Source organism: Schistocerca americana, chromosome 1 (assembly GCF_021461395.2).
Source record: "Schistocerca americana isolate TAMUIC-IGC-003095 chromosome 1, iqSchAmer2.1, whole genome shotgun sequence".
Taxonomy (NCBI): domain Eukaryota; kingdom Metazoa; phylum Arthropoda; class Insecta; order Orthoptera; family Acrididae; genus Schistocerca; species Schistocerca americana.
Window position 1 is genome coordinate 1,065,383,414 of NC_060119.1, and position 27,778 is coordinate 1,065,411,191.

At 44.4% G+C, this 27,778-nt stretch overlaps 1 protein-coding gene across 1 annotated transcript in view; it reads right to left on the reverse strand.

Moving 5' to 3' along the window:
- Positions 1 to 1,565: 1,565 nt before the first annotated feature.
- The window catches only part of LOC124617304 (heat shock protein 68-like), a 38,139-nt gene continuing 11,926 nt past the window's right edge, over positions 1,566 to 27,778 (reverse strand). The window contains exon 2 of the mRNA XM_047145254.1: positions 1,566 to 2,409. Coding sequence (XP_047001210.1) covers positions 1,921 to 2,409 — 489 coding nt within the window. The 3' untranslated portion in view covers positions 1,566 to 1,920. The remainder of the gene's footprint in view (positions 2,410 to 27,778) is intronic.

Below are 27,778 nucleotides of genomic sequence, written 5' to 3' on the forward strand. Positions count from 1 at the left end.
GTTTTGCTGTTATCTCTCTCGTACTTGTATTAATGTAAGTTCAATGTAATTAATTTGCCTTACAAATTTTCTTTTATTTAAAACAATTAAAGTCTGGACATATTTTTTCATAATAAACAAAACTTGTCAAAGCTTGTGCGAAACTAACGACAGACCTCTTACGGAACAAATTTAGATAAGAACATCTTTCCTTTTTGAAAGTAACAAAAAATTTTCAGATAAAAGTCACTCATTTGGAAACATGTATCAACAATCAAAGGAACGGAAACGTCGATTCATACTTCCTATAAGACTACAGCTGTAATATTACTTAGATGTTCTATGGAGATGTCAGCATACCAATTTTTGAGAAACGTTTTCCTTCTCTAATTAAGCCTCGAAACGCTTTACATGAACATGAGCCAGTAAATAGTGACTTCCTACGGTGTACAATTTTGTGAGGTAGTGCTCATTTACCGTTCCGCCTCAGTTGTAAATTTTTAGTTAGTTTCGGTCACTTTCGTTCATGTTCAGATCTGAGGAGTTGCGTCACAAACCCGTCTTATCTGTCCAGAAGCAAATATCAGAGTACTGATACTACTCTTATATTTGGTTCTGAGTAGAGAAGATAGGCTACTTACACAACTACTTACAAGGGAACTTCCCCATCGCACCCCCCTCAGATTTAGTTATAAGTTGGCACAGTGGATAGGCCTTGAAAAACTGAACACAGACCAATCGGGGTAACACGAAGAACTTGTGTGGAACTAAGAAAAAAATAAGCAAAATGTAGAAACTGAGTAGTCCACGCGCAAGATATGCAACATCAAGGATATTGTAAGCTCAAGAGCGCCGTGGTCCCGTGGTTAGCGTGAGCAGCTACGAAACCATCGGTCCTTAGATCAAGTCTTCCTTCGGGCGAAAAGTTTGATTTTTTTTATTTTCAGTTTATGTCACATCACTTTTTTGGGAGTGATTATCATATCCACAAGAAAACCAAAATCGGGCAAGGTAGAAGAATCTTTTTAGCCATTCGCCAAGTGTAAAAGTTAGGTGGGTCGACAACATATTCCTGTCATGTGACGCACATGCCGTCACCAGTGTCGCATAGAATATATCAGACGTGTTTTCCTGTGGAGTAATCGGTTGACGTATGACCTTGCGATTAAATGTTTTCGGTTGCCATTGGAGAGGCACGTCCTTTCGTCTAATAATCGCACAGTTTTGCGGTGCGGTCGCAAAACACACACACACTAAACTTATTACGGTTAACAGACACGCCAATGAACGAACGGACAGATCATAACTTTGCGAAAGTAAAGAAGTAAAGTTTTCACTCGACGGAAGACTTGAATCAAGGACCTCGCGTTCCGCAGCTGCTCACGCTAACCACGGGACCACGGCGCTCCTGAGCTCACACTACCCTTCATGTTGCCTATCTTGCACATGGACTACTCAGTTTGTATATTTTGTTTATTTTTTCATAGTTCCACACAACTTCTTCCTGTTTTCCCGATTGATCTGTGTTCAGTTTTTCAAGGCCTATCCACAGTGCCAACTTATAACTAAATCTGAAGGGGGTGCGATGGGGAGGTTCCCTTGTTAGATCTGACGATGATCCAGAGTGATCGAAACATGAAGTCTAATTAAAAATGTCCTGCTTGAGACATAACAATAAATGAGAATTGTCTTACATATCTATGCAGTTGCTGAATCTCTCAAGACTATTATGTGGAGTACAGTATAATTATCTTTTTGTACTATTGTCTTATGCAGTCTCAGTGGGCTCTAGCTTCAAATGTCCTTGCCGAGAAGCCGAAAAAAAAAAAAATAAAACAAGAAGAGGTAGTCAGCCTCCTCCAAACTTCAGTCTCTCCTACAGGACGTGCGTAACGCTATCGACAGTAGTGGCGCCGTCGATGTACCGATTCGCCTGCGCGCTCAGTCGACCTCCTCGATGACGGGCCCGTCCTGCTGCTGCTGCCGGCCGCCGTAGCCGCCGCGGCCGCCGCCGCCGCCGGCCTGCTGGTGCAGCCGCGACATGAGCGGCGCGCACAGTGCCTGCACGTCGCGCAGGCGCTGCTCGTAGTCGGCGCGGTCTGCGCCGGGGTGCGCGTCCAGCCAGCGCAGCGCGTCGTCGCAGGCGTCCCTGGCGCGCCGGCGCTCCGCGTCGGGCAGCCTGGAGCCGGCGTCGTCGAGCGCCTGGCGCGCGCCGTACACGTAGCCCTCGAGGCGGTTGCGCGCGGCCACGCGCTCGCGCTGGCGCTCGTCCTCGGCGCGGTAGCGCTCCGCGTCCGCCAGCATGCGCTCGATCTCCGCCTTGGACAGCCGGCCCTTGTCGTTGCGGATGGTGATGTTGCGCGAGTGGCCCGTGCTCTCGTCGCGCGCCGACACGTTCAAGATGCCGTTCGCGTCGATGTCGAACGTCACCTGCAACAGTGCCACAGAGGAGCAAGTTATTTCACGAAGTACTACTCTTATTACATTTATACTCCTCTGTTCACCATAACAGGAGTGACAGTGAGCCGTGTTGGGCTTATGCGTTGATTTAAACCTTGGTTCTGTAGTGTCGCGGAATAGTGAAGAGTTGGAAACGTGGAATATTGTCAAAATTTCGTTGCCTATGCCGACCTCGGGGAAGATCAGTTTGGATTCCGCAGAAATGTTGGAACACGTGAGGCAATACTGACCCTACGACTTATCTTAGAAAATAGATTAAGGAAAGGCAAACCTACGTTTCTAGCATTTGTAGACTTAGAGAAAGTTTTTCACAATGTTGACTGGAATACTCTCTTTCAAATTCTAAAGATGGCAGGGGTAAAATACAGGAAGCGAAATGCTATTTACAATTTGTACAGAAACCAGATGGCAGTTGTATGAGTCGAGGGGCATGAAAGGGAAGCAGCGGCTGGGAAGGGAGTGAGACAGGGTTGTAGCCTCTCCCCGATGTTATTCAATCTGTATATTGAGCAAGCAGTAAAGGAAACAAAAGAAAATTTCGGAGTAGGTATTAAAATCCATGGAGAAGAAATAGAAATGTTGCGGTTCGCCGATGACATTGTAATTCTGTCAGAGACAGCAAAGGACTTCGAAGAGCAGTTGAACGGAATGGACAGTGTCTTGAAAGGAGGATATAAGATGAACATCAACAAAAACAAAACGAGGATAATGGAATGTAGTCAAATTAAATCGGGTGATGCTGAGGGAATTAGATTAGCAAATGAGACATTTACAGTAGTAAAGGAGTTTTGCTATTTGGGGAGCAAAATAACTGATTACGGTCGAAGTAGAGAGGATACAAAATGTAGACTGGCAATGGCAAGGAAAGCGTTTCTGAAGAAGAGAAATTTGTTGACATCGAGTATATATTTAAGTGTCAGGAAATCGTTTCTGAAAGTGTTTTTGTGGAGTGTAGCCACGTATGGAAGTGAAACATGGACGATAAATACTATCGACAAGAAGAGAATAGAAGCTTTTGAAATGGGGTGCTACAGAAGAATGCTGAAGACTAGATGGGTAGATCACGTAACTAATGAGGAGGTATTGAATACAAATGGGGAGAAGAGGAGTTTGTGGCACAACTTGACTAGAAGAAGGGACCGGTTCGTAGGACATGAGGCATCAAGGGATCACAAATTTAGCTTTGGAGGACAGCGTGGTGGGTAAAAATCGTAGAGGGAGACCAAGAGATGAATACACTAAACAGATTCAGAAGGATGTAGGTTGCATTAAGTACTGGATAGGGTAGCATGGAGAGCTGCATCAAACCAGTCTCAGGACTGAAGACAGCCCGCATCTCGTGGTCGTGCGGTAGCGTTCTTGCTTCCCACGCCCGGGTTCCCGGGTTCGATTCCCGGCGGGGTCAGGGATTTTCTCTGCCTCGTGATGGCTGGGTGTTCTGTGCTGTCCTTAGGTTAGTTAGGTTTAAGTAGTTCTAAGTTCTAGGGGACTGATGACCATAGATGTTAAGTCCCATAGTGCTCAGAGCCATTTGAACCATTTTTGACTGAAGACAACAACAACAAACATGCCGAGTGCCAGAGGCAGTAGGTTAGCCAAGAAGTAAGAGAATTGCGCACGTATCGGAAGGCGGAAGGTGTCGTCACGCAGGGGCAATGGCCTGGTTACACACAACAGGCGAGAGAGAATTGCTTAACACGTGCGTTTTGTTAGACGGAGGCTTGCGTACAGTGCAAGACAAAGGTATAGCGTCAGCTGTACTGCATTTCACAACTTCGCGTAAGTCTGCCGTAACAACACGTAACTCTGTCGCAAGAACACCTAAGGGGCGAGTACGAGAGATGAATCAGCAGTATAAGTGGAACGAATGCGTTCATTACAAACGAGCATGTCGTCAGGACGTCGCTCGTGCTTCCTTTAAATACGCCAGCTTTGATAGCAACAAGACACTGGCAGTTAGACTTGCAGTTAGATGTGTACTGGGTCGCTGCAAGGAGCTCAGCTCGGTGATCGACATGTTAATCATTATTAAGGAGATGTTGCAGTAAGGGCAGCCCATCCAGCAGCTGACGTGAGGGGACAGTACCAGCTCTGGTCCTCTCTGCTGCTGCTGTCAATCATCAACACAGGATTAGCAGACATCGCGGCAGACTCGCTCGCAGCCAATGCTGACCACATCAGTGAGCTGTCGTCGAGATCGTGCGGAGCCTAGGCCCTGTGCATCCACCGTCACAACCGGGTGAGCCGACGACACTGGGGGATTGCAGCCCGTTCCACCGGTCCACCTCGGACGAGCCACCAGGAGGAGCAGGGAAGAAGACGGGGTGGGATAGAGTACACTCCGCACTGCGAGAACGCTTCTCGTGCCGACAGCGCCGGGACTCCAACCCGGAGCCTCCTACGCGCAGCGGCTTGCTGTCCGCCGCCGAGCTGGCCGGCCAGCCGGATGCCGCCAGCCATGCGCGGCCGAAGTAAGGGCATTCCAACGCTACGTCACAGCACACGGCGCTGCGCTAGCAAGACTGGTGCGGCCCGGAGCTGGTGTCTCCCGTCCACCGTAGGCGACCGGGACCACTGGACCGCCTACAGTTCCTATTCTGTGTTTGGTTTCCCGCGGTTATTGCGATTATCCTGTTGTTCGCTCTCTCCGTGAGAGGCAGCAGTGGTGTGTATCGATATTCAGACCTTGTACTATCTTTGGTCTGGTATTCATAGATCCGGCTGTGCTGTGTGCGGGCAATCGGTCGGTTGGCTTGTATCGGCAGAAATCTCCGCGGGGCGTAGTTTGGCCGGGCCCAATGGTGGTCAGTACGAGTGCCGGAGTGTGTGGGGCTGTTCCCTTTGCTACGAGGTCCATGGCTCACCTACCCTGGACACGGAGTTTGAGTCTGGATTTAAATTACCAGTAAGTCAAGAGCGTTCAGATAGTGCCGTCTGGTTCTCGTTGTCAGTTGTTGGGACATTCCCGTGAGCCACAACGTCTGTGTTTGAGTTGGTGAAGGTTTAGCCACAGTCCGGTGGAGTCTAACTAGTTATCGGCAATTGAAGTGCACAGCGGAATTTCCTGCCTTGTGGCCATTAACGTTCCAGTTACCTGTCCTGGCCGTGGACCTAAATTCATGCAGTGTCCTTCCACACCATGTTGTCACTGTCCAGCATGGTGTGTACTTTGACAACTTAATGTATGCTTGGTTGTGGGCGTCCATGCCTTGTAGGTTGTGTGAGGTCGAGTGGAGCCCAAATTACCTTGTCGATGGGTCCGTTGACTGTCTGTTGGTTGGATTGTCATCGGATCGACGATGGTTGGGCCGACTGTCTGTCTGACCTGAGTGATGGTTAGTATTTCAAGTGCTGGCCGACCCTCAAAACTTCTGAGTGCCATTAGCTGCACTGCCATCTTATTTTCTGTTCTGTGTATCTGTGTGTATTTGTATGGCTCATAGCCGATGGTTTTGAATTAAAGTTGAATAGTTTTTAGTGGTGTTTTAAGTCATGGGCCTTCAGCCGTTTTAAAATTAAAATTAATTGCTTGTCAAGTGTTAGATTGTTTAGGGTCTTCAGCCTAATTTAAGATAAGGCTTTGTTGTTTAAATTTATTTTACCTTGAGTTTTAAGTCATGGGGCCTTCAGCCGCTTTTAAATTAAGGTTGTTGTTATTCAAGTGCTAGATTTTTGTGCCTTCAGCCAAATCATAGAACTTACTTAACGTGAGGCCTTCTGCTTTCAAACTATTCCCTTTGGCGTCTGAATTTTGAGTTAATGGCTTTTAGCCTTTTTTAAAAATTAAAGTGGTTGTGCCCTTAAGGCATAAGATTTTGTGGCCTATTCAGCCGATAACTAAATTCAAGAATTTGTACTGTAATGTTTGGTCAAATAAATAAAGTTATATGTGTTCGAGTGTTACTGACAGCAGCTCATTTTGGTCCCTTTCCACAATTCCAACTACCTGTCTTGTCTGCGGGTTTAGCAGGGCGTCTCAGACAGAGTTAACGCTTAAACATACGCTTCCATAACTGATGATGACGATGGCGTTTGTGGGGCGCTCAACTCCGAGGTCATCAGCGCCCGTAAAAGAGCCCCAACATTCACACAGTCCAATCTAGCCACTTTCACGAATGATGATGGTGATGGTTAAATGATGAGGACAACACAGTCACCCAGTCTGCGGGCAGAGAAAGTCCCCAACCAGGCCGGGACTCGAACACGGGACCCCGGGATCCAGAGGTAGCAACACTAGCCATTAGACCACGAGCTGCGGATATAACTGAAGACATATGTACACACAACAGCGTGACCGTTTCCTACACATAAAAAAAAAACAAGTACCTCGTAGGGTTTCCCGGTGTAATAAGTCCTGAAAGTCTCTTCGGGTTTGCTGCCGGATCCTAAAATCGGCCCGATTCGATATTTTGGAGATCCAACTGTTCACCATCATTAGGAGAATGCTGCTTCTGCTGATGAGTCCCCCAGCGGGACCGATTAGCAGAAGCAGGATTCTCTTGAAGACGGCGAACAACTGGATCGCCGACATATCAAATCGAGATGATTTTTGGACCCGGCAGCAAACCCGAAGAGACGTTGAAGAAAAACAAACACCGTTTGCAACACATTTTATTTTATTGTATAAGCATGCACTACATCATCCTAGCCGTCTGGCACAGCACTTGCAATACCCAGGTAGTGTAAATAAAAACAGCTTGTCTTTAAAACCGTCTACATCGCTTATTAAAATTTATTTATTTATTATGACGCTTCGTCAACTCTCCGTTCCCATTAGTCGTAGGTTTTACCAGTGACGCAGAAACACTTTAATAAATAAATATATTTTAATAAACGCTCTAGACGATTTTGTGCACAAAACATTGACACTAATGCAGACTCTTCAGGAAACTGTTCCAGTTTTTGGGCGGGTTAAATATTAACAGACCTCGGAGACTTGATTTCCTATCCAAGATCAGAGCGTATAGGGTAACGACAACCTTCCACCAGCAGGGATTCGTGATTTCTTTGAATTCGCAACATTAGGGGTAGCGTCTTTGATTTCTAATCAAAACGTCCTCGGTCGTGATTTCGAACCGTGGCCCACTTAAAATTCGAAAAAAATCATCAACAGTGGTGGCGGAAGACTTCCACCGTAAGAAGTCACCCTCATTCTGCCAACGTCCTTGGCAAAGAAGGCGGAGAATCGGACAGAGGCTCAGCTCATCCTCTTGCCACTGGCGTGCGAAACTGTTCCTAAGGGCGGGAGAATCAGCAATGATCAACGGCAGGAGAATGCAGAAGGCAAAGGAAAACACTGCATTAAAGACACATAACGTCTACTCACGCCATGGGACTTGTAATTGAAAACGTGTCATGATGAAACCTCAGATGTTCAAATGTGTGTGAATTCGTAAGGGACCAAACTGCTGAAGTCATCGGTCCCTAGACTTACACACTACTTAAACTAACTTAACTCTAAGGACAACACGCCCACCCATGCCCTACGGAGATGAATCCTCAAAGGAAAAAGATTCCAGAATAGCCCAATTTCGGATATCCAGGAGGGGATAGCCAAAGCGGAGGTGCCCATAAGAAAAACGAAAGAAAGGACATTGTTCTACGAGACGGGACGTAGAAATTGAACGTGGTTGGGAAACTAGGAAGTCTGAAAAGTGAAATGATACGGCTTAAGCAAGAATTAGTGGTGGGGGGGGGGGGGACGGTTTGGGGAAAGAAGACAAGGATTTGTGGTCGGATAACATAGGGTAATATCAACAACAGCATAATAATGGTACAAAGGGACTAGTATTCGTTATGAATAAGAAGGTAAGGCAGAGGGTGAGTTACTGTCAACACTTCAGTGGTAGTACTGTTCTCAACAGAATGAAAAGCAACACCGACAACAACAATTCATGTATACATGCCGATTTCGTAGTCTCAAGATGAAGAGAAAGAAAAGTATATGAGGATACTGAAAGGGTAATACAGTACGTAAAGGAAGATGAAAATCTCATAATCGTGAGGGTCTGGAATGCAGTTGTAGGGGAAGTAGCAGAAGAAAAGGTTACAGGAAAATATGGGCATGGGACAAGGAATGAGAGAGGAGAAAGACTAATTGAGTTCTATAATAAATTTCTGCCAGTAATAGCGAATACTCTGTCCAAGAATCACAAGAGGAGGAGGTATAATGGGAAAAGACCGGGTGATACGGGAAGGTTTCAGTTGGATTACATCGTGGTCACACAGAGATTCCGAAATCAGATTCTAGACTGTAAGGCGTACCCAGGAGCAGATATAGACTCAGATCACAATTTAGTAGTAATGTAAAGTAGGCTGAAGTTCAAGAGATTACTCAGGAAGAATCAATACGCAAAGAAGTGGGATACAGAAGTACTAGGGGATGACGGGACACGCTTGAACTTGTCTAAGGTGGTAGATTAAACAGTAAGGAATAGCTCATCAGGCAGTACAGTTGAAATGGAATGGTCATCTCTAAAAAGGCAACCACAGAAGTTGGATGGAAAAACATATGTACGGAGAAGTGTAACTGAGAAGAAACCATGGGTAACACAAGAAATATTTCAGATGGTCGATGAAAGGCGGAAGTACAAACAAGTTCAAGGAAATATAGGAATACATAAATGAGTAATAAATAAATAAATAATAGAATAAGTAGCAAGTACAGGGAAGCTAAGCCGAAACGGTTGCATGAAAAACGGAAGAAATCTAAAAGAAATGAATGATTGACGGAAAGACTGACTCAGCACACAGAAAAGTAAAAAACAAAAAAAAAACTTCCTTGAAATTAAGAGCAAGGGCGGTAACATTAAGAGTGCTATGGGAATTCCATTGTTAAATGCAAAGGAGAGAGCAGATAGGTGGAAAGAGTACACTGAGGGCCTCTTTGAAGGGGAATAATTGTCTGTTGGTATTATACGAGAAGAAGCAGTAGTCGATATAGAAAGGATAAGGGATCCAGTATTAGAATAAGAATTTAGAAGAGCTTTGGAATACTTATGATAGAATAAGGCAGAAGGGCTACGTAGCATTCAATCACAATTTCTTAAATCACCCTTTGAAATAACAAACAAAACTACTATTCACACTGATGTCTAAACTGTATGAGTCTGGCGATGTACCATCCGACTTTCGGAAAAACGAGTCAACACAATTTCGAGGATTGCAATAGCCGACAAGAGCGAGAACTATCTCACAATCAGCGTAACAGCTCATCCATCCAAGTTGCTGAGCAGAGAAATATGCAAAACAATGGGAAAGAAATCTGGGGATGTGTTATGATTAGTATTTTGAATTTAGGAAAGGTAAGGCACCAGAGAGGCAATTGTGACATAGCAGTTGATAATGGAAGCAAGACTGAAGAAAAATGAAAGCACCCTCATAGGATTTGTTGACCTGGAAAAGCGTTCGACAATGTAAAATGTTACAATTTGTTCGAAATTTTGAGAAAAATATGGGTAAGCTATGGGGAAAGACTGGTAACGTACAATATGGACAAGGACCATGGAGGAATAAAAAAAGTGGAAGAGGAGGAACAAAATGCTCGGATTAAGAAGAGTGTAAGACAGGGATGTAGTCTTTCGCTCCCACTGTTCAGTCTATACATCGAGAAGCAATGACAGAAATAAAAGAAAGGTCCAAGAATGCAATTAAAATTCAAGGTGAAACGATATCAATGATAAGATTCGCTGTTGATACTGCTATCCTCACTGGAAGTGAAGAAGACTTAAAGGATCCGCCGAATGGAACGAACAGTCTAATGAGTACCGGGTATGGATTGAGAGTAAATCGAAGAAAGACGAAAATAATGAGAATTAGCAGAAATAACAACAGCGGGAAACTTAACATCGTGGCTGATGATCACGAAGCAGACAAAGTTAAGGAATTCTGATACATAGGCAGCAAAATAATCCATGACAGTTGAAGCAAGAAGGACATCAAAAGCACACACTACCACCGGCAAAAAGGGCATTCCTGGCAAATAGAAGTCTACTACTAACAAACGCAGGTCTTAGTTTGAAGAAGAAATTTTCGAGAATGTACATTTGGAGTACAGCACTATATGGTAGTGAAAGATGGACTGTGGGAAAACCGGAACAGAACAGAATCGAAGCATTTGAGATGTGGTGTCACAGGAGAATGTGGAAAATTAAGTAGACTGATAGAGTACGGAGCTAGGAGATGCTGTGCAGAATCGGAGAGGAAAGGAATGTGTGGAAAACATTGACAAGAAGAAGGGACAAGGTGATGGAATATGTATTAAGACATCAGGGAATGACTTTCATGGTACTACAAGGAGCTGTAGAGGAAGACAGAGATTGGAACGCATTCAGCAAGTAATTGAGGACGTAGGTTGCGAGTGCTACTCTGAGATGAATATGTTGGCACGGAAGAGGAATTCGCGGAGGACCGCATCAAACCAGTTAGAAAACCGATGACTCAAAATAAATAAATAAATAAATAATAAAATTCCGGCTTTACACAAACGTAGGTAATGTGATACCTCTGCAATGGAGCGACCTTCGCCAATTCACAGTGCCAGCGGCTCAGGAGAAACCACGACCCCTTGGAGGGAGCACCTGATTTGTGGACACTGGAGCCATTCTACAGCCACACAGGGGGTAGGCGGGAGGAAGCCTCGCCTCGCTTAAGAATGGACACCTCGCGAAGACTCTAGTGGGCAATGAGAATCGTGCCAAAACTGATAGAGCCCTGCAGACACTGGGACGCACAATAGTCACAAAAGCATCAATTCTGCTGGCTTGCAGTGGCCGTTTTTACCTGTCTTAGAAAGCAAGATTATGTCGACCATTCCAGCACCCCACAGGCACTGGGATGGAGCATGAATAAAGCGCCAAGAATTCGCAAAGGAAGTTGCTTGAAAATAAAGAACAGCAAAAGAAGTAAGCCTGCTTAAAAAAACGTTTTATGGTCAGTAAGGACATTCTATGTAAATCCAGACTTGAGCAGATTCTCAGACGGAACACAAACGTGGGATTGGCCAGGCGTGACGCAGAGGCTGTCGTCCACAAGGAAGAGTTTTGTGGCTGCTTTCACAACAGCTCAGGAATACAAAACAACATCGAACAACATGTGTGAGCAACGCTTGGATAGCCTAGGCAGTGAAATCTGGAGAAAGATGCCATTTCCCAAGTCACACACCAGCCCTTGCAATATAGAGCATTTCCTCCCTGCACTGGGAGGCGTGGTCATGAAACAGCGATCAGTTACTGGGCAGCGTTGCAAATATATTCCGCCAATGACAACGTCGAGACGAGAAAAATTTCGAAGAGTCGTTGAGGTATGGATGAGGAGCGAAGGAGAAAGTCGGTGAGACAGCACAGAAGCAAGGTGACATGGCGTCTCTTCCATCCATCGCCAGCATCCGCCTTCATAATCGCGAAAACCCTGTTCGGCTGCGCGAACGTACGGAGACCTTTCAACGTGGAGACCAATCTAGGCTGTCGCTGCACGGGCGCGGCACATCGACGAGAACTCCCGACTCAGCCACACGGCTAAGAATTAAATCAAGACCCTAAGCTGTCGACAGGCGTTGATATACATCAACGGGGACAGTCCAAAATGTGTGCCCCGACCGGGAATCGAACCCGGGATCTCCTGCTTACACGGCAGACGCTCTATCTATCTGACCCACCGAGGGCACAGAAAATAGTGGGACTGCAGGGATTTATCCCATACACGCTCCCCGTGAGACCCATTTTCCCAACTTAATATCTACACACTACATTCGTAGTGCCCCTGCCCATTACACTCATTACTCGCCACACACCGTCAGGTGGCTTGCGGAATATGGATGTAGATGTAGATGTAGATAATCTTACCGAGTCCCGTAAGAGTTTCGGCAATACGTGTGCATCCAGCACAGGAGGAGAAGGTCAATGGCCGGTTAGCCTTAACTATATATGAAGATGGTATATGTTCTGTCGGACATGTCCGAAAGAACAGATGCCATCTTCACACTACTAAGAGGCGACACATCGTCTTGGCACAGCGGCTAGCGCCGTCTTGACGATACGGCAAACGCCTATGAAGAATGGTGAGATGATTAAAAAAATGGCTCTGAGCACTATGGGACTTTAAATTTAAGGTCATCAATCCCCTAGACTTAGAACTACTTAAATCTAACTAACCTAAGGACATCACAGACATCCATGCCCGAGGCTGGAATCGAACCTGCGACCGTAGCAGTCGCGCGGTTCCGGACTGAAGCGCCTAGAACCTCTTGGTCACACCGGCCGGCTGAGATGATTCACTCCCCCCTTCTTCCCCTTAATAATTGAGTCTTGTCCATGCCCAATCAAATCAGCCCTGAGTTTGTAATACTTTTGTTTCTTTTTGTGTAAAAGTTACTAAAATTAATGCAGTCGTGTCATGCTTCATTCATTTAAACAAACTGTTCCACTCGTTTATCAATCTCATAACCGTTTCCCTTTTCGATATCACTTAATTAGTGATGTTATTTATTTGTCGATTCCCAACGTGGGGAAATGTAATTAGTAATCTGTGAGACAGTTTATGCAAGACATCAAATATTACAGATATACTACATTTTTGGCGCACGGGTGGGGCGCTCTCATTAGTAATTACCATGCATGTGATATCATAAAAAAGTTTTCCTCATTTACTACATTTTTGGCGCCCAATGCGGGACGATCTCATTATTCATCTACATGTAATTTGATGTACGATGTGAGAACTTTTCCCGATTCGCTATAATAAAGAGCTGTCAAATGAAACCGAGTCAGGAGGAAAATAAAATAAAGTAAACTGTTCGTTATTTCAAAAGTAATCGCCGTAACTGTTAATACATTTACCCCACTATGAGACAAGATAGTCAGTGCCATCTTGGAAAGACATTTGCGGTTGCCTACTGAGCCGTGTTTGTACAAAGGCGTGCGCATCTTCGTCTCAAGCAAAGTGATTAGCACGAATGTCTATCTTCAGGGCCCCGGCAATATGGAAATTGCATCGGCAGAGATCGGGACTATATGGAGCATGTGTAAGGGCTTCCCAACGAAACATGTGCAGCGTACTCGGAATAACAAGCACCCCAGCTCCGGGATAATCAAGATTACCTTTTTATCCCACTGCAAGGGCCCCCGTTGCTCATTAACTTTCTGGAGCACGACGCTACAACCTAACGCACAGCAGTACGTGGACACATGGAAGGATTTATTAAATGCGTCTTCAAATCCAACCGCCCAGGAATCTTGACGGACGGCATCATTCTGTCGCAGGACAATGCCCGAGCACATGTTCCTGACGTTGTTTCGAGTACGCTGCAGAACTTTCGTTGGGGCGCCCTTACAAATCCTCTTTGCAGTCCGTATCTCTCCCACACGTGATTTCCATATTTTTTTGAGTCCTGGAAAATACATTCGTGGCCGTCGATTTTCGGACGAAGATGTGTCTGGGTACAATCACGCTTCCGTATGCAACCGCTAATGTTATTCTATGTACTCGTTGGTCGTCTTGTCTCACAGGGCGATACAGTATGAACCGTTATGGCATTTACATTTGAAATAATATATATATATATATATATATATATATATATATATATATATATATTTTAATCATAGCTACATACATATAAAAACAAAACAGAGAAGAAATCTGAACCATGAGAACGGGACCAAGGTGACAAAGGGGTGGAGGAGGCATCGGTGATTCTTACCACATGTCTGGCGCCTTCGGTTTGCTCTCGCACCATTAAATAATCGCGAACACCAAGCGAGCGAAAAGCAGTCGATATTGGACGAGATTGTTACGTTCTGCTCGGACTGAACAGTTAATCTATTACTACTGCATGGCGGTGAATGCCTACAGGAAGACACGGTCGCAGATGGTGACCACGCTTTAGCTGCTGGTAGGTTTCTAAGCTGTAACAGATTGGACCGCATGCGACTCTGGGCAGACCTTTTATAGGTTAACTGGTGACACACTCTGCTTAGCCTCCGGCATCAAAAAATTGCACTTTACTTCGTGAGAACATGAATGGCCCGAGTGTACTTCCTGTTACGTAGATACTGTCCACTTGCTTTTTGCCCCAGGGGTTCCCTGCCCTGGTGCAGTCTCAACAACTGGAACTGCGGTTTCTTCTTCATCTGTGTGTATCCCAGGAGCAAAATCATGTTCCTTTAGAACTTCAACCGTCTTTAACTGTTGCCATCATCCAAAGTATATTATTAACTCCTCTGGAAATGAAAGGAGCCGCAATCTGTTGCCAGATTTCGGTTCCTCAGTATGTTTGGAATCATTCATATAAACCTTCTCCTCTCCCTGGGATTTCTGTAATGGTTTGATTCGTCGTAGAATTTTCAAGTACTTCGACATAACATTCATATTTCAATAATGAATACACCGGAGGGCTATTTATCATCAAAGTGTCCTGAATATATGGTCTTATTTTTTATTCATTGCGTTAAAATACTGACCAGTCTTGATCGGAAGCTTTATAATCACTCTTCAAAATGGTAACCGATTTCGATTTTTATCAGAAATCATCTTCAGCCCATGTCCCTTCAGACGGTGAACAGAGAGGCTGGAGCATTGGTAAGTGTCGGAGGACACCACTGGTAACCGCTATGGTGCAATTTCGTATGACAGCAGCAGCACTCTGGTGCTCATTCCACGCACCCTGACTGCAAACTTGTAAGTCAGTCTGGTGATTCGACCAGTTATGCTGCCATTCATGAACAACAGTCCAGGGGGCATTTTCTAACAGGATAACGGTCGTCCACACACCGCTGTTGTAACCCAACGCCCTCCACAGAGTCGACATGTTGCCTTAGCCTGTGCATCACTAGGTCTGTCTCCAATCGAGCACATATGGCACATCATCGGACAGCAACTCCTGCGTCACCTCCAACCAGCATTAACTAGCCCTGCATTGATCAACTAAGTGCAACAGGCATGAAACTCCATCCCACAAACTGATATCCAACACCTATACAACACAATACCTGCACATTTGCATGCATGATTCGATATACTCGTGGCTGTACCAGTTACTTATGATCCAGCGTTTCATTTTTGCAATGGCCTTCCTTGCACTTACATTAACCGGTGATCTTGCAGTGTTAAACATTTAAAATGGTTATCTAGACAAAGGAATTACCGAAATTTCATTACTGTACATTAATTATTAATTAGTGTTGCGATTTTTTCCGCCATTGTAGTTTAGCTAGCGACCAACTTACGTGGAGTAAACGACAGTCTTCATCATATGCATTTGTACTTCTCAAACGATGATATAGGACATATGGTGTACCAGTACTATACGAAACTTTCTTGCATCCTTAAAGATCATTTTAACCGTGCTATCTGTATGTCGCATTCCTAATCACTGATGGTGGTCGTAAGGATGATGTCCAAACTGTAGTGCGAAAATTTCAGTTTAACGACAGCGCCGACGATTTTCTAAACCCCTTTCAAAGGAATCATTGCGGCTTTTGGCGTTACTAGTTTAAGGAAATCACGGAAAACCTTAATTTGAGAAGCTGGATTGGGATTTGAACCACCACATTCCTAAATAAGAGCACAGTTTCTTATCACACTCTCTCTTCACTCCATGATCTCAAACATCGCCCAGTCTATTAACAACGTGCACAGGAGCATCCGGTACTTGTGTGACCCTGGAACAGATAACAGTACAGGCGAAAAGAAAAATATATTTTCAGATTATATGGTAAGTATGAAGTATCTCTTTATCCCTCCACCCCAACATGCATAGACTAGGAGGCACACAATTCAATGACCAATAGGAATGTTAAAAATAAGTTTAGTAAAACTGCCCTTCTGATTGAAACGAAAACTGTTAAACTAAACCTGAAACTAATGGCTACCAGTACACACTCAGAAGTAAATTACCTAAAATGAAATAAATAAATGAACGAAGCATCCATAAACAAATGCGAAAACACACCAACAAACTGCGTCTCGTTCCAAACCAATGACAAATTATGACGCATACACCGCCTGACACAAAAATGAGGAAAGCAGAAGATAGTGTCGGATGTCAATGTAATTTCGCACACGTACGCATCATTGATGGATACATCAACGGCTGGAGTTTGTGTGACAGGAAAAATGGTCGCCAGACTGCATTCATTTTCTTTGTGTTAAGTTTCGTTTCTGGTTCTGGCAGGGTATATAAGGGGTGTGAAGAGCAGGCGGATATTGAGTGATGATTGTGAAGCACACAGAGATGCCACGTACTTCTGGGGGACACCGTTATCAGCAGCTGACAGTTTTTGCAAAGGGCCTCATTGCGATTCGCCATTTGTCCTGTTAGTCGAAACGAGCAATATTCAAATTTTTTGGGCTCTTAGGTGTGATATTCCACTGCATGGGAATGTGAGGGCAGGAATAGTCCCGCGAATGTTCCGATCGACCACGTCTATCCACCAAAATGGAGGATCGCTGCATGGTGCATCATGAACAGTATAACTCCTTCCAATCCGTGCCTGCCATTCGAGAACAAATAATGGACTCCTTGCAACATCGTCCTTCCGCGCCATTGGTCAATAAGAAGTGTAAAACGTCGTGGTCTCCTGACCTTCATTGCTTACATATTCCGCCCTCACAATCATATTACGCACATCAAGACGCTTCATTCGCACCCAAACTCGATAAGATAAAGTCAATGTTGTATGAATTCATGTAAACGATATGCAAATAACAAGTGCGCACCAGGGTTGAAATACTCGAGGCTGGCGTACACACATACAATCCAGACACAACGGTAACAGGAGCTTTTAGTTCGAGAGAGGCAGACCACACACCGGGAGGCCGGTCCCTTCATAGGATGAGTCAACCTCGGCCGCCTGTGGAGCAGACAGCATGTGCCCGAGTGAAAGGGGGAACGACCACGTGTTCGGCTTAAAAGCAAATTCCGCTACATTGTGTGGGAGCGTCCAACCTATGCATTCTTTACACATAGCACGCAGTTTCAGAGATTTTCACAGGGAGACAGCAAACGCCAAACGCCAATACTACAGATTTCCGGAGTGGTCGCCTTAAACGAAACGTCATTCTCCCGTTTTAGAAGAGCAATGCTGATTGGCAGACGATATTTCTGACGCCTTGAGCTGAAGGAGTAATGGAAGAGACCGGAAGATATATCCCTTCACATCTGGCGTGGAGAGGCGCCGTTCCGTTGTCGCTCTTGGAGCGAGGAACAAGTCTCTCCTCAGTACTTCACTGGAAGAGCACCTCTGTCGAGAGCGAATCGAAGCCATAGTGAGCCCTTACGTTCACTGTGTTGGCCGACACACTTATTGTGCGGTGTGAAGGGACAGAGTTATAGTTAAACGCCTGCGAGCGAATTTTTGAGTGGCATCGCGGTGGGCTGGTTATCTGACCAGTGTACCACGCCAACAGTTAGACTAGGGGCGAAAAGGAATCCTTGACTTCATCAAGTCGTAGGGAGAGTTTCATTGGCGAACGTCAATCCAGATAGAACGAGAGTTATCTTATTTGTCAGCAGCGAGCAGCGCAGACAGCAGTCATCGCAGCTTACGGTGTTGTGCACTACAGCTATTGCGAGCCCCATATTTCCTCCACAACAGTACACTTCACTGCGTTTCACACGCGACAGCCTCGACCGTACCTAGCAACAATCTAAAGGATAATTATTCAAGTTGAGTAGGCGCGCCTCTCAGCCATTCTGCCAAGTCAATAACAATCTTAAACTTTGTATAGAAATTTCATTACGGGATCCTATCCTTGAGAGGTAACTTCACATTCCGAAAAGAACCAGGATATAACTTGTTCAATTCATAAGTAAAAGTGCCATTATGATTTCCCAGAATTTTTGCAAAATAAATAATAATTTTCGTTAGTTTCATGTTTTTCTTACACTAACTAGCACTACTCCAGTACCCAAGGATCCCACTAGTTACGTAAGAAATCTTGTGAATTTTTGTGTCATTTCCTTACAGCGGACGACACCAGAAGATATTTATTGCTGAAGGTTTTTCAGGCATTTCTCTTTACAACGTTAGGAGCGTCTGTCTGACTTCTGTAGTAGTGTGGGGGAAATTGCATCTTGCAGGAGCCACAGGGTAAAGGGTACATCTCAGATTAATCCGTTGCGCAGAATAACAGAAAAGCAGATCAACCCCACGCTCACAGAAGCAGCAGCCGGACTCCAATTTGTAGCACAATACAAATGGCTGCGTTTGCAGTGGTGCCGTAATCGTGAAGCATGGACTGCAGATGAATTGGGTCACACTGCTTTCAGTGTCTAATCGTAGTTCTATACTGCCTGGAATGACCATTGTCAATGAGTGTGGCGACGATCTCGATAGAAGTCCCATTCTTCAAATTTATTGGAGACGCACAGTGATGTTATTGAGTGGGGACCCATCGATTGTGACTTCAGGTCAGCAGGTAGTAATTCAAGGAACTGTGGCGGCACAATTATACGTCACGGACATTCTGTGTCTCCGTGTCTTACCTCCCATGCGACCGTGCTGTGGTGCCAATTTTCAGCAGAACAATTTTCATTCACACATGGCACATGTCTCTAAGATCAGTCTGCGTCATACTGAACCATTCCCCCGGCCAGCAATATTCTCACATCGTCTCCTACAGAACCCGCGTCCAACTAGTTCGTACGTACATTAGGTAATCAAAAGTGTCCAGACAGCCCCAAAAACATAGTCTTATACAGAAGGTGCAATGTGCTGCCACTGCCAGGTACTCCATATCAGCATCCTCTAAAGTCAATAGACATCGTGAAAGAGCAGAATGGGCCGCTCCGTGGAACTCACGGACTTCTATCGTGGTCAGATGATTGGGTGTCACTTGTGCCATACGTCCGTACGCGAGATTTCCACACTCCTGATCATCCCTAGGTCCACTGTTTCCGATGTGATAGTGAAGCGGAAATGTGAACGGACACAGCACAAAAGCGTACAGGTCGACCTCTTTTGTTGACGGACAGAGACCGCCGACAGTTGAAGAGGGTCTTAAAGTGTAATACGCAGACATCTTTCCAGACCATCACACAGGAATTCCATACTGCATCAGAATCCACTACAAGTACTTCGACAGTTAGGAGGGAGGTGACAAAACTTGGATTTCATGGTCGAGTGGCTACTCAAAAGCAATACATCACGCCGGTAAATGCCAAACGGCGCCTCGCTTAGTGTAAGGAGCGTAAACATTGGACGATTGAACAGTAGAAAAACTTTGTGCGAAGTGACGGGTCACAGTACATAATGTGGCGATCCGATAGCAGGGAGTGGGTATGCAGAATGCCCGCTGAACGTCATCTGCCAACGTGTGTAGTGCCAACAGTAAAATTAGGAGTCATTGGTGTTATTGTGTGATAGTGTTTTTAATGGAGGGGGATTGCACCCATTGTTTTGCTTGGCACTATCACAGCACAGACCTACAATGATGTTTTAAGCACCTTCTTCTCTCTCACATTGGAGAGCAATTCGGGGATGGCGATTGCATCGTTCAACACGATCGTGCACCTGTTCATAATGCACTGCCTGTGGCGGGGTGGTTACACGACAATAACGTCCCTGTAATGGACTGTCCTGACTTGAATACTACAGAACACCTTTGGGATGTTTTTGGACGCCGACTTCGTGACAGGCCTCGCCGACCAACATCGATACGTCTCCTCGGTGCAGTACTCCGTGAAGAATGGGCTGGCATTCCCCAGGAAACCTTCCAGCACCTGACAGAACGTATGCCTGCAGAAGTGGATGCTGTCATCAAGGCTATGGGTGGGCCAACTGCATACTGAATTTCACCATTACCGATGGAGGGCGCTACGAACTTGTATTTCATTTTCAGTCAGGTGTCCGGATACTTTTGATCACATAGTGTAGCACCGTCCAAGTGCCAGTATCCAGTATCGAGCACTTATTTACTGTGGTCCAACTTGCCTCACGAGAGAATTCAAAGAGCTTATGAGATCACCCTCAACCGAGTCAGTGCCTGAATCGAGGACAGAGATAGTGCACCACGATACTAAAAAGTGGACTCATACTGCATAGTTCTTTGTAAATTTTACACGATTTTGTCATCATTGTAATAATATCACATATCTATAGAAGTAGCTGAGTTTCAACTAATTCTCCTCCTTTTCTTGGGGCTTCAGTTTTTTTGGTGCGCAGTGTGCTACATTAACAATCTATAAAGAAAGTTTTGAAATTATGCGTACCCTGTCTGATCCAAAACGTCCAGCAACATATTAGGGGGCGTTAATGTGAGGTGTGCACCCTTCGCCTTCACGACGGCTTGAACTCAGCTGTGGACACTTTCAGTAATGTACCTGAATGACTGTGGAAGAACGTTAGGCCATCGTTCCTCAAGAGCAAGAGTCGCAACCAGAGGACGTAGTGAGACGGGCACCGATGAAGACGTTGCATCTCATCCCATGTACGTTCTTTTGTGTTCAGGTCGGAACTATTGACACGCCAGTCCATTTCAGGAATGTTACTGTCCACAAACTATTTCCTCACACTTTCTGCTTTATCAGAGCGTGCACTGTCATGTCGATATAACGAATTATCGTCTTTGAACAGTTCCTCTATTCTACGCCGAACACAATGCTGTAAAGTGTGTTCATATTCGTCCGCATTTTGCGTTTTCTTAAGTACGAGGCGTGTTTTTTAAGTAAGTACCGTTCAGAAATTAAAAAAAGACGTGCTAAGATATCTCAATAATTTTATTTTTACATGAAAGCCTGTACCTTAATCTACGCACTGACGCCATTACAGTCTGATTCTTCCTTGATTACGTTATGCACTGAGTGTTGAAGATGCCTCCGATAATTGTGAGTCCCGCCGACTGTGAAGTACGGGCTGTTATAAGATTTCTTAGTGCTAAAGGCCTAAAAGCGATCGATAATCATCGTGGTATCTGTGCAGTTTACGGAGAAAATATTATGAGTGATGGAATGGTAAGAAAGTGGGTGAGAGCATTTAATGATGAACAACGGAGTGGGCGTCCTTCGGTCGTTAATGAAGGTTTGATGCAGGAACTGGACAATAAGGTGAGAGAAAACAGACGCTTTGCTATTTCTTCCTTACGGGATGACTTTCCTAATGTTTCTCGTAGTGTTTTGTGTGGCATTGTGGCAGAGCACTTGAATTACCGAAAACTGTGCGCACGTTGGGTACCGAAAATGCTGACGGATGTGCACAAAACCAAGCGTTTAGACAGTGCATTGGCTTTACTTGAGCGGTACCACAACGACGGTGATGATTTCTTAAGCAAAATTGTTACGGGCGATGAAACATTGGTGGTCTACGTCACACCAGAATGAAAGCAACAGTCCATGGAAGTTGAGCAAGGGCATCGTTTTGCTGCAAGAGAATGCCGGTCCACATGTGGCGAATCAGACCAAAGATCTCATCACATCTTTTCGATGGGAAAGTCTAGATCATCCTCCGTACAGCCCCGATCCTGCACTTGAAGAAACACCTGAGCGGTCAGCGTCTTCAAGACGATGACGAAGTCATAACAGTGGTGATGCAGTGGTTAATAAGTCAGGAGGCAAACTTATATGAGGAGGGTATTCAAAAACTGATACAACGTTGTGACAAGTGCCTCAATAATGACGGAAATTATGTAGAAAAGTAGATTAAGCTACAGGCTTTCATGTAAAAATAAAATTATTGAGATATCTTAGCACGTCTTTTTTTTAATTTCAAAACGGTATTTACTTAAAAAACACTCCTCGTATAATAAAGAGATCATATCGCAACCACGAAAAACATCTCCGTATCGTAATACCACCTATTCTTTTACTCACTGTTGGCGGGTAACGTTCTCTAGTCATTCGCCAAACTCAAACGCCTCCCTCGAACTGCCAAGAATATAGCGTTATTCATCACTACAAATCACCCGTTTCCAGTCATCCACTGTCGCATTTTACACCATCTCAAGCATCACTTAGAACTGACTACAGAAATATGTGGCTTGTGAGACCCTGCTCTTCCATTGTATCATACTCTTCTTCAACTCCCTACGTACAGTCATGCTGTTAGCTTGGCTGTCGGTAGCAGTTTACAAGTCACGAGTGATTCCATTGTTGATTTCGTGCGATGTTTGACAGCCACCTTCCGGAGTGGTCGACGATCCCTATACGTCAGTACATGAGGACTGCCTGGTCTTTGGTTAGCCGAGGTTGTTCCTTCGCGTTTCCACTTAACAATCAAATTACCAACGGTCGACTTGGTTAGCTTTAGAAGCGTTGAAATGTCTTTGATGGATTTGCTACGCAGGTGACAACCAAGGACTATCACGTTCGAAATCGTGAGCTCTCTTGACTGAACCATTCTGCTGTTACTGCTTCTTTACTGACAACAAAATACTCCCCGCCTCCTACTACTATCAGGTTCTCCTGTCATGACAGGTAGCAGTCAGTTCTGCGTTACGTAGTGCTGTCTGGATACCCTTGATCAGCTAGTGACGTAGACCCTCCTTGACACGCTATCATGGTCGGTATGTTGCAGCTCAAACCAATTTTCAACCGCGACCCTATGACCGCGTAATTGTGGATGGTTCATACGATGACGCAATGCAGAACTGCTTCAAGTACGCTCAGTCGAGGTCATGTCAGCAGGTTTCCCATGCCATTAAATTCTGTTGATGGTTGTCTCCTGTTGGAAGGTGTTCGGTAGATGGGTGCGATGTGCCCGTACAATATTGTCTTGAACCCATCGCTCAAATTTTGACTGCAGATCTGGACAACGTGGTGGGGGTAACCGTCTCGATACTGCACAACGCTCAATTCAGCCGCGAGAACGATAAAAGGCGCCCTACGTTCGTATATGATACCTACAGACCCCATAACTCTGTTCTACGACAAGCATCAGATGTCTGACAAGTCATACACTTGTCGGTGAAGAGAATACAACGCCATCGCCTTAACACAACACAGAAAACAGCCATACCCTACCGCTTTACTCGCGGTGCTTTGGAATGGCTTGTACGGTTCTTGCTAATGCGGCTAGATACTTCATGTCGTACATTACGTAACTAAAAGCCGCGGGAGTATTTAATATGCAGCCACGTAAGTTACTAACGTATCATGTACACGTACCACCCAAGTGTCGTGAATCTTGTTAATAATATTTGACAAGATCGATAAGACTGAATATTGGCAGCGCTCTTTATTCGAGTACAATGTTATACAATAAAGCCATATGTATGTACATTATTTTTCCTTTCTGAGTCCATGAAGATAAATAAGTTGAATATGTATACTTGTTCTTGTTTGGGACTAGAATTCTGAGAATATTTCACGTCAGTCCCAACGTACATCACAAATCATTGTCACTAAGTCGGTAACATCTGACATCTATCAACGACGATGTTATTACTGCAGGTATTCTTTCTGAATAGCAGCTAATAAAGAAGCCAGTAATCACCACTAGCACTACACAGCACAGTCGTTGATACCAAGATAATAAAAGTGCTTCACAATCTATACAGAAAGAAACAAAATAATAGCACTTTCTTGCAACAACAGTAGAAACTCATAGACCCTACCTACGTTGATTGCATTTACGTTTTAATCACAGAGAGGAAAAACATGAAGTTGTGACCCGTATGAGGCAAAAGCTCTGCATAGCGCACGTGCGTAGACTCTCACATCAGCAGTCTCATTTTCCCTTCATAGTTGATGGCAGCCTGACAGGATTGCGCTGCCAAATGAGATGGAGAAGAGCCAAAACCGGGTTACGACATTAACTCGACGTCTAGGATATTACGTGCACACGACGGTAGACTGTCGAATGAGAAACTTGCTTATAGAGTCACATGCGTCCAATTCTGTACAGATTCTGATAATTCTGAGCCATTTGTTGCTGTTCCCTTTAATACTCACGAGAAGGTTATATTTCAAGCATTTTTGACAATCTTCAAGAAATTACATCCTCCTATGACGCACAGCAATAGGAACTAAGAAAGATGTATTTTACGGTATATTATTTTCGTTTCAAAATCTAATATTTACTGATGAGCCAGCACATTACTCCTTGTTAATAGTGTGTTGGTGCACCTTTGGAGCGAAATACGTAAGTTAATCTGCGTGGCATGGATTCCACAGTAACTTGGTATGATTTTTTTCTAGATCTCTACTCACGGATCAAGTATTTTGGCTTTTGAGTGTGGAGCTCGCGCCCAACGGCATCCCACATCTGTTCCGTCGGCTTCACATCAGGCGAATTCGGTGGTCAGGGTATCAGTGTGAGTTTACGGTCATGATCGACTAACCACTTTAGCATGAAAAGTGGCTTTTGACATGGGCAGTTAGCCTGCTGGAAGATGACATCGCTGTCGCGGGAAAGCTCAATCATGGAAGAGAGGTAGGTGGTCCGCAAAAATATTTGCGTAATCCACATTCGTCATGGTGCCTCAGATTATTCCCACAGCTCTCACGGAATATCACGTGAATGTGATCTATAATTCATAAATTAAGACTGCCCTCACCAGTGTGTGTCTGTTTCGCCTGGATGACGGCGTGTTCGGACACAATCATCACCTTGACGTAACAAGCAGCGTGGTTCGTCGAAAGAGGCAACACGTTTCCATTGATACACGGTCCAAACTCGATGATTCAGTGCCCACTTCAGACTTAATTAACTATGTAGTTGGGTCAGCGTGGCGACAGTTTGGGACCGTCTGCTGCGGATTCCCATGTTCAGCAATGTCTACTGAACGCCGTGGTAAGAAACACTAGTCCCTGCAAGAGTACCAGTATTGCAACTATGACGTCAGATCTATTACAAATCGCTTTACAGAGAGGGAAAGCCTCCGATCTGCAGTTTCTGTGATTAGGCGCGGATGTCCCACGCCTTGTCCCCCCCCCCCCCCCACCTCTTCCCCTACTCGTGGTTTCACCGCCCATTAACCACTTTATCTAGATGCTCACAACACTAGCACGCGAATAGCCGACCTGCTTTACAATTCACAAGTCGACCTTGCTTCGCTTGTACACCATCCTTATCGGACTAAGAGTGCGCGATGTCAGAAGGTGGCATTCAATACCACGGCGAGCAGTGGCAATCATTTTTTGAGTATTTAACATCAAGTACTAAGATGTGAGAAATGTTAGATTTTGTTAACGAGAGAACGCCTACGCGATTATGAGAGAAACTTGGAGTTCCACGACATAGATTCCACTATATGGGAGACAGGTTTCTACGAACGGGCATGAAGACAGGATACTCGTGAACCTTTAAAGACGAGTTATTTCAAAAATAATCGTTCTGTCAAACGGACATACAGCAACGTTTTATCAGTTTTACGAAAAACAGAGCTGAAACTTCATATTAAGTAAAGACAGAACTCTTACATTTTTATGTCTCTATCAGAGATTTCTGTCGCTGTTAATATAAAACTTACGAAAGTTTCCCAGCTTACGATGAAAGTGGTCATGACGTAAAAGGAGAAGATACTTGCGTTTGATAGAAGTATCATCTATATAGTACCTGTTTATAAGAGCTCTTAGTGCTTTATTAATTTTGTGAATTTCTGTCATAATGCCTGAAAGGTGAATGATACAATAAACTTCACTGAACTCAACACTATACTATATGAAACCATAAAATGTGGAATACATTACATGTATTCGCAGTTGCGAATATGGACAACCATTAGCTAAATGATGGAATGTCGACAGCGAAAATTTGTTCCAGACCGGGATTCGAACCCTGATTTCCCCGCTTATCATGAGCGATAGCTATACCATTAGAATATCCGAGCCATAAGGAGGATATCCTGGCTGGAGCCCGGCTCTGACACAAATTTTAATTGCCATCTTTCCATCATACAGGTACTGGTCATCCATATTAGTAATTGTGAATATATTTAACGTATTCCATAACGCCTGTGGCACAACGCAAGCACTGCAACATCATACAATCTATGGAAGTTATAAAAGACACTACGTTAGATTATTTAGTTTTTATTTTATTTTTTTTTATTTACACGTCAAGTTCCGTAGGACCAAATTGAGGACCAAATCTCCAAGGTAATGGAACGTGTCAGTACATGAAATTACAACATAACAGTAATAACAGATGTTCACGAGCACGAAAAATCAGTCTATAAGTTTAAGCAAACGCTATCAACAACACAATAATATCAGCTTAATTTTTCAAGGAACTCCTCGAGAGAATAGAAGGAGTGACCCGTGAGGAAACTCTCCAGTTTCCTTTTGATAGCTCGTGGATTACTGCTAAGATTTTTGAATTCGAATGGTAGTTATTGAAAATGGATGTAGCAGTACACTGCACACCTTTCTGCACAAGAGTTAAGGAAGTCCGATCCAAATGCAGGTTTGATTTCTGCCGAGTATTAACCTAGTGAAAGCTGCTTATTCTTGGAAATAAGCTAATATTGTTAACAAGAAATGACAGTAAGCAATATATACATACATATATATATATATATATATATATATATATATATATATATATATATATATATATATATTGAGAGGCCAATGTCAAAATACACAGACTCCTGAACAGGGGTCGACAAGAGGTTCGTAAACTTACACCTATTATTCCCCTAACCGCCCGTTTCTGAGCCGAAAATATCCTTTTAGAATGGGGAGAGTTACCCCAAAATATAATACCATATGACATAAGCGAATGAAAATAAGCAAAGTAGACTAATTGTCGTGTCGAACGATCACTCACTTCTGATACAATTCGAATAGTAAAAATGCCAGTATTAAGTCTTTGAACAAGATCCTGAACACCGTGATCCGAATATTGCTCATTAATGTGGTGGATCTAATAACAGATATAGCCGATGGTGCCTGGACTCAGTGTAAATCAATTGCTTTATTCAAAATAGTTAAATAAAGAATTTCTGAATGTAGTGTAAAATGATGTACGTACACTAATAAGTCAGAACATTAGACCACCGACGTACGTCGATATAAACCCGTCCAGGCGATAGCAGTGTCACCTGGCGAAGAGTGATTGCTAATAAGACACACGCACGATGCATGTAGCATCAGTGAGCGAACTGTCCGTGTGTAGAATGGGGAAGGCGCGCGCTCTATCTGAATTTGACCGAGGACAGATTGTGATGGCCTGGAGGCTCGACAAGAGCGCTTCGGAAGCTGCACGACTTGTAGGGTGTTCGAGGAGAGCTGTGGTGAGTATCTCCAAAACGTCGCGAAACCAGGGAGAAACCACGTCCAGACATCGTGAGGTTGGGGTGGCATCCCTCATTAGAGATGTCGTAGGCTTGGCAGACAGGTAAAACAGGACAGCGAACTGTGGCAGATCCAACATGAGATTTTAACGCTGGGCAGAATGCGAGT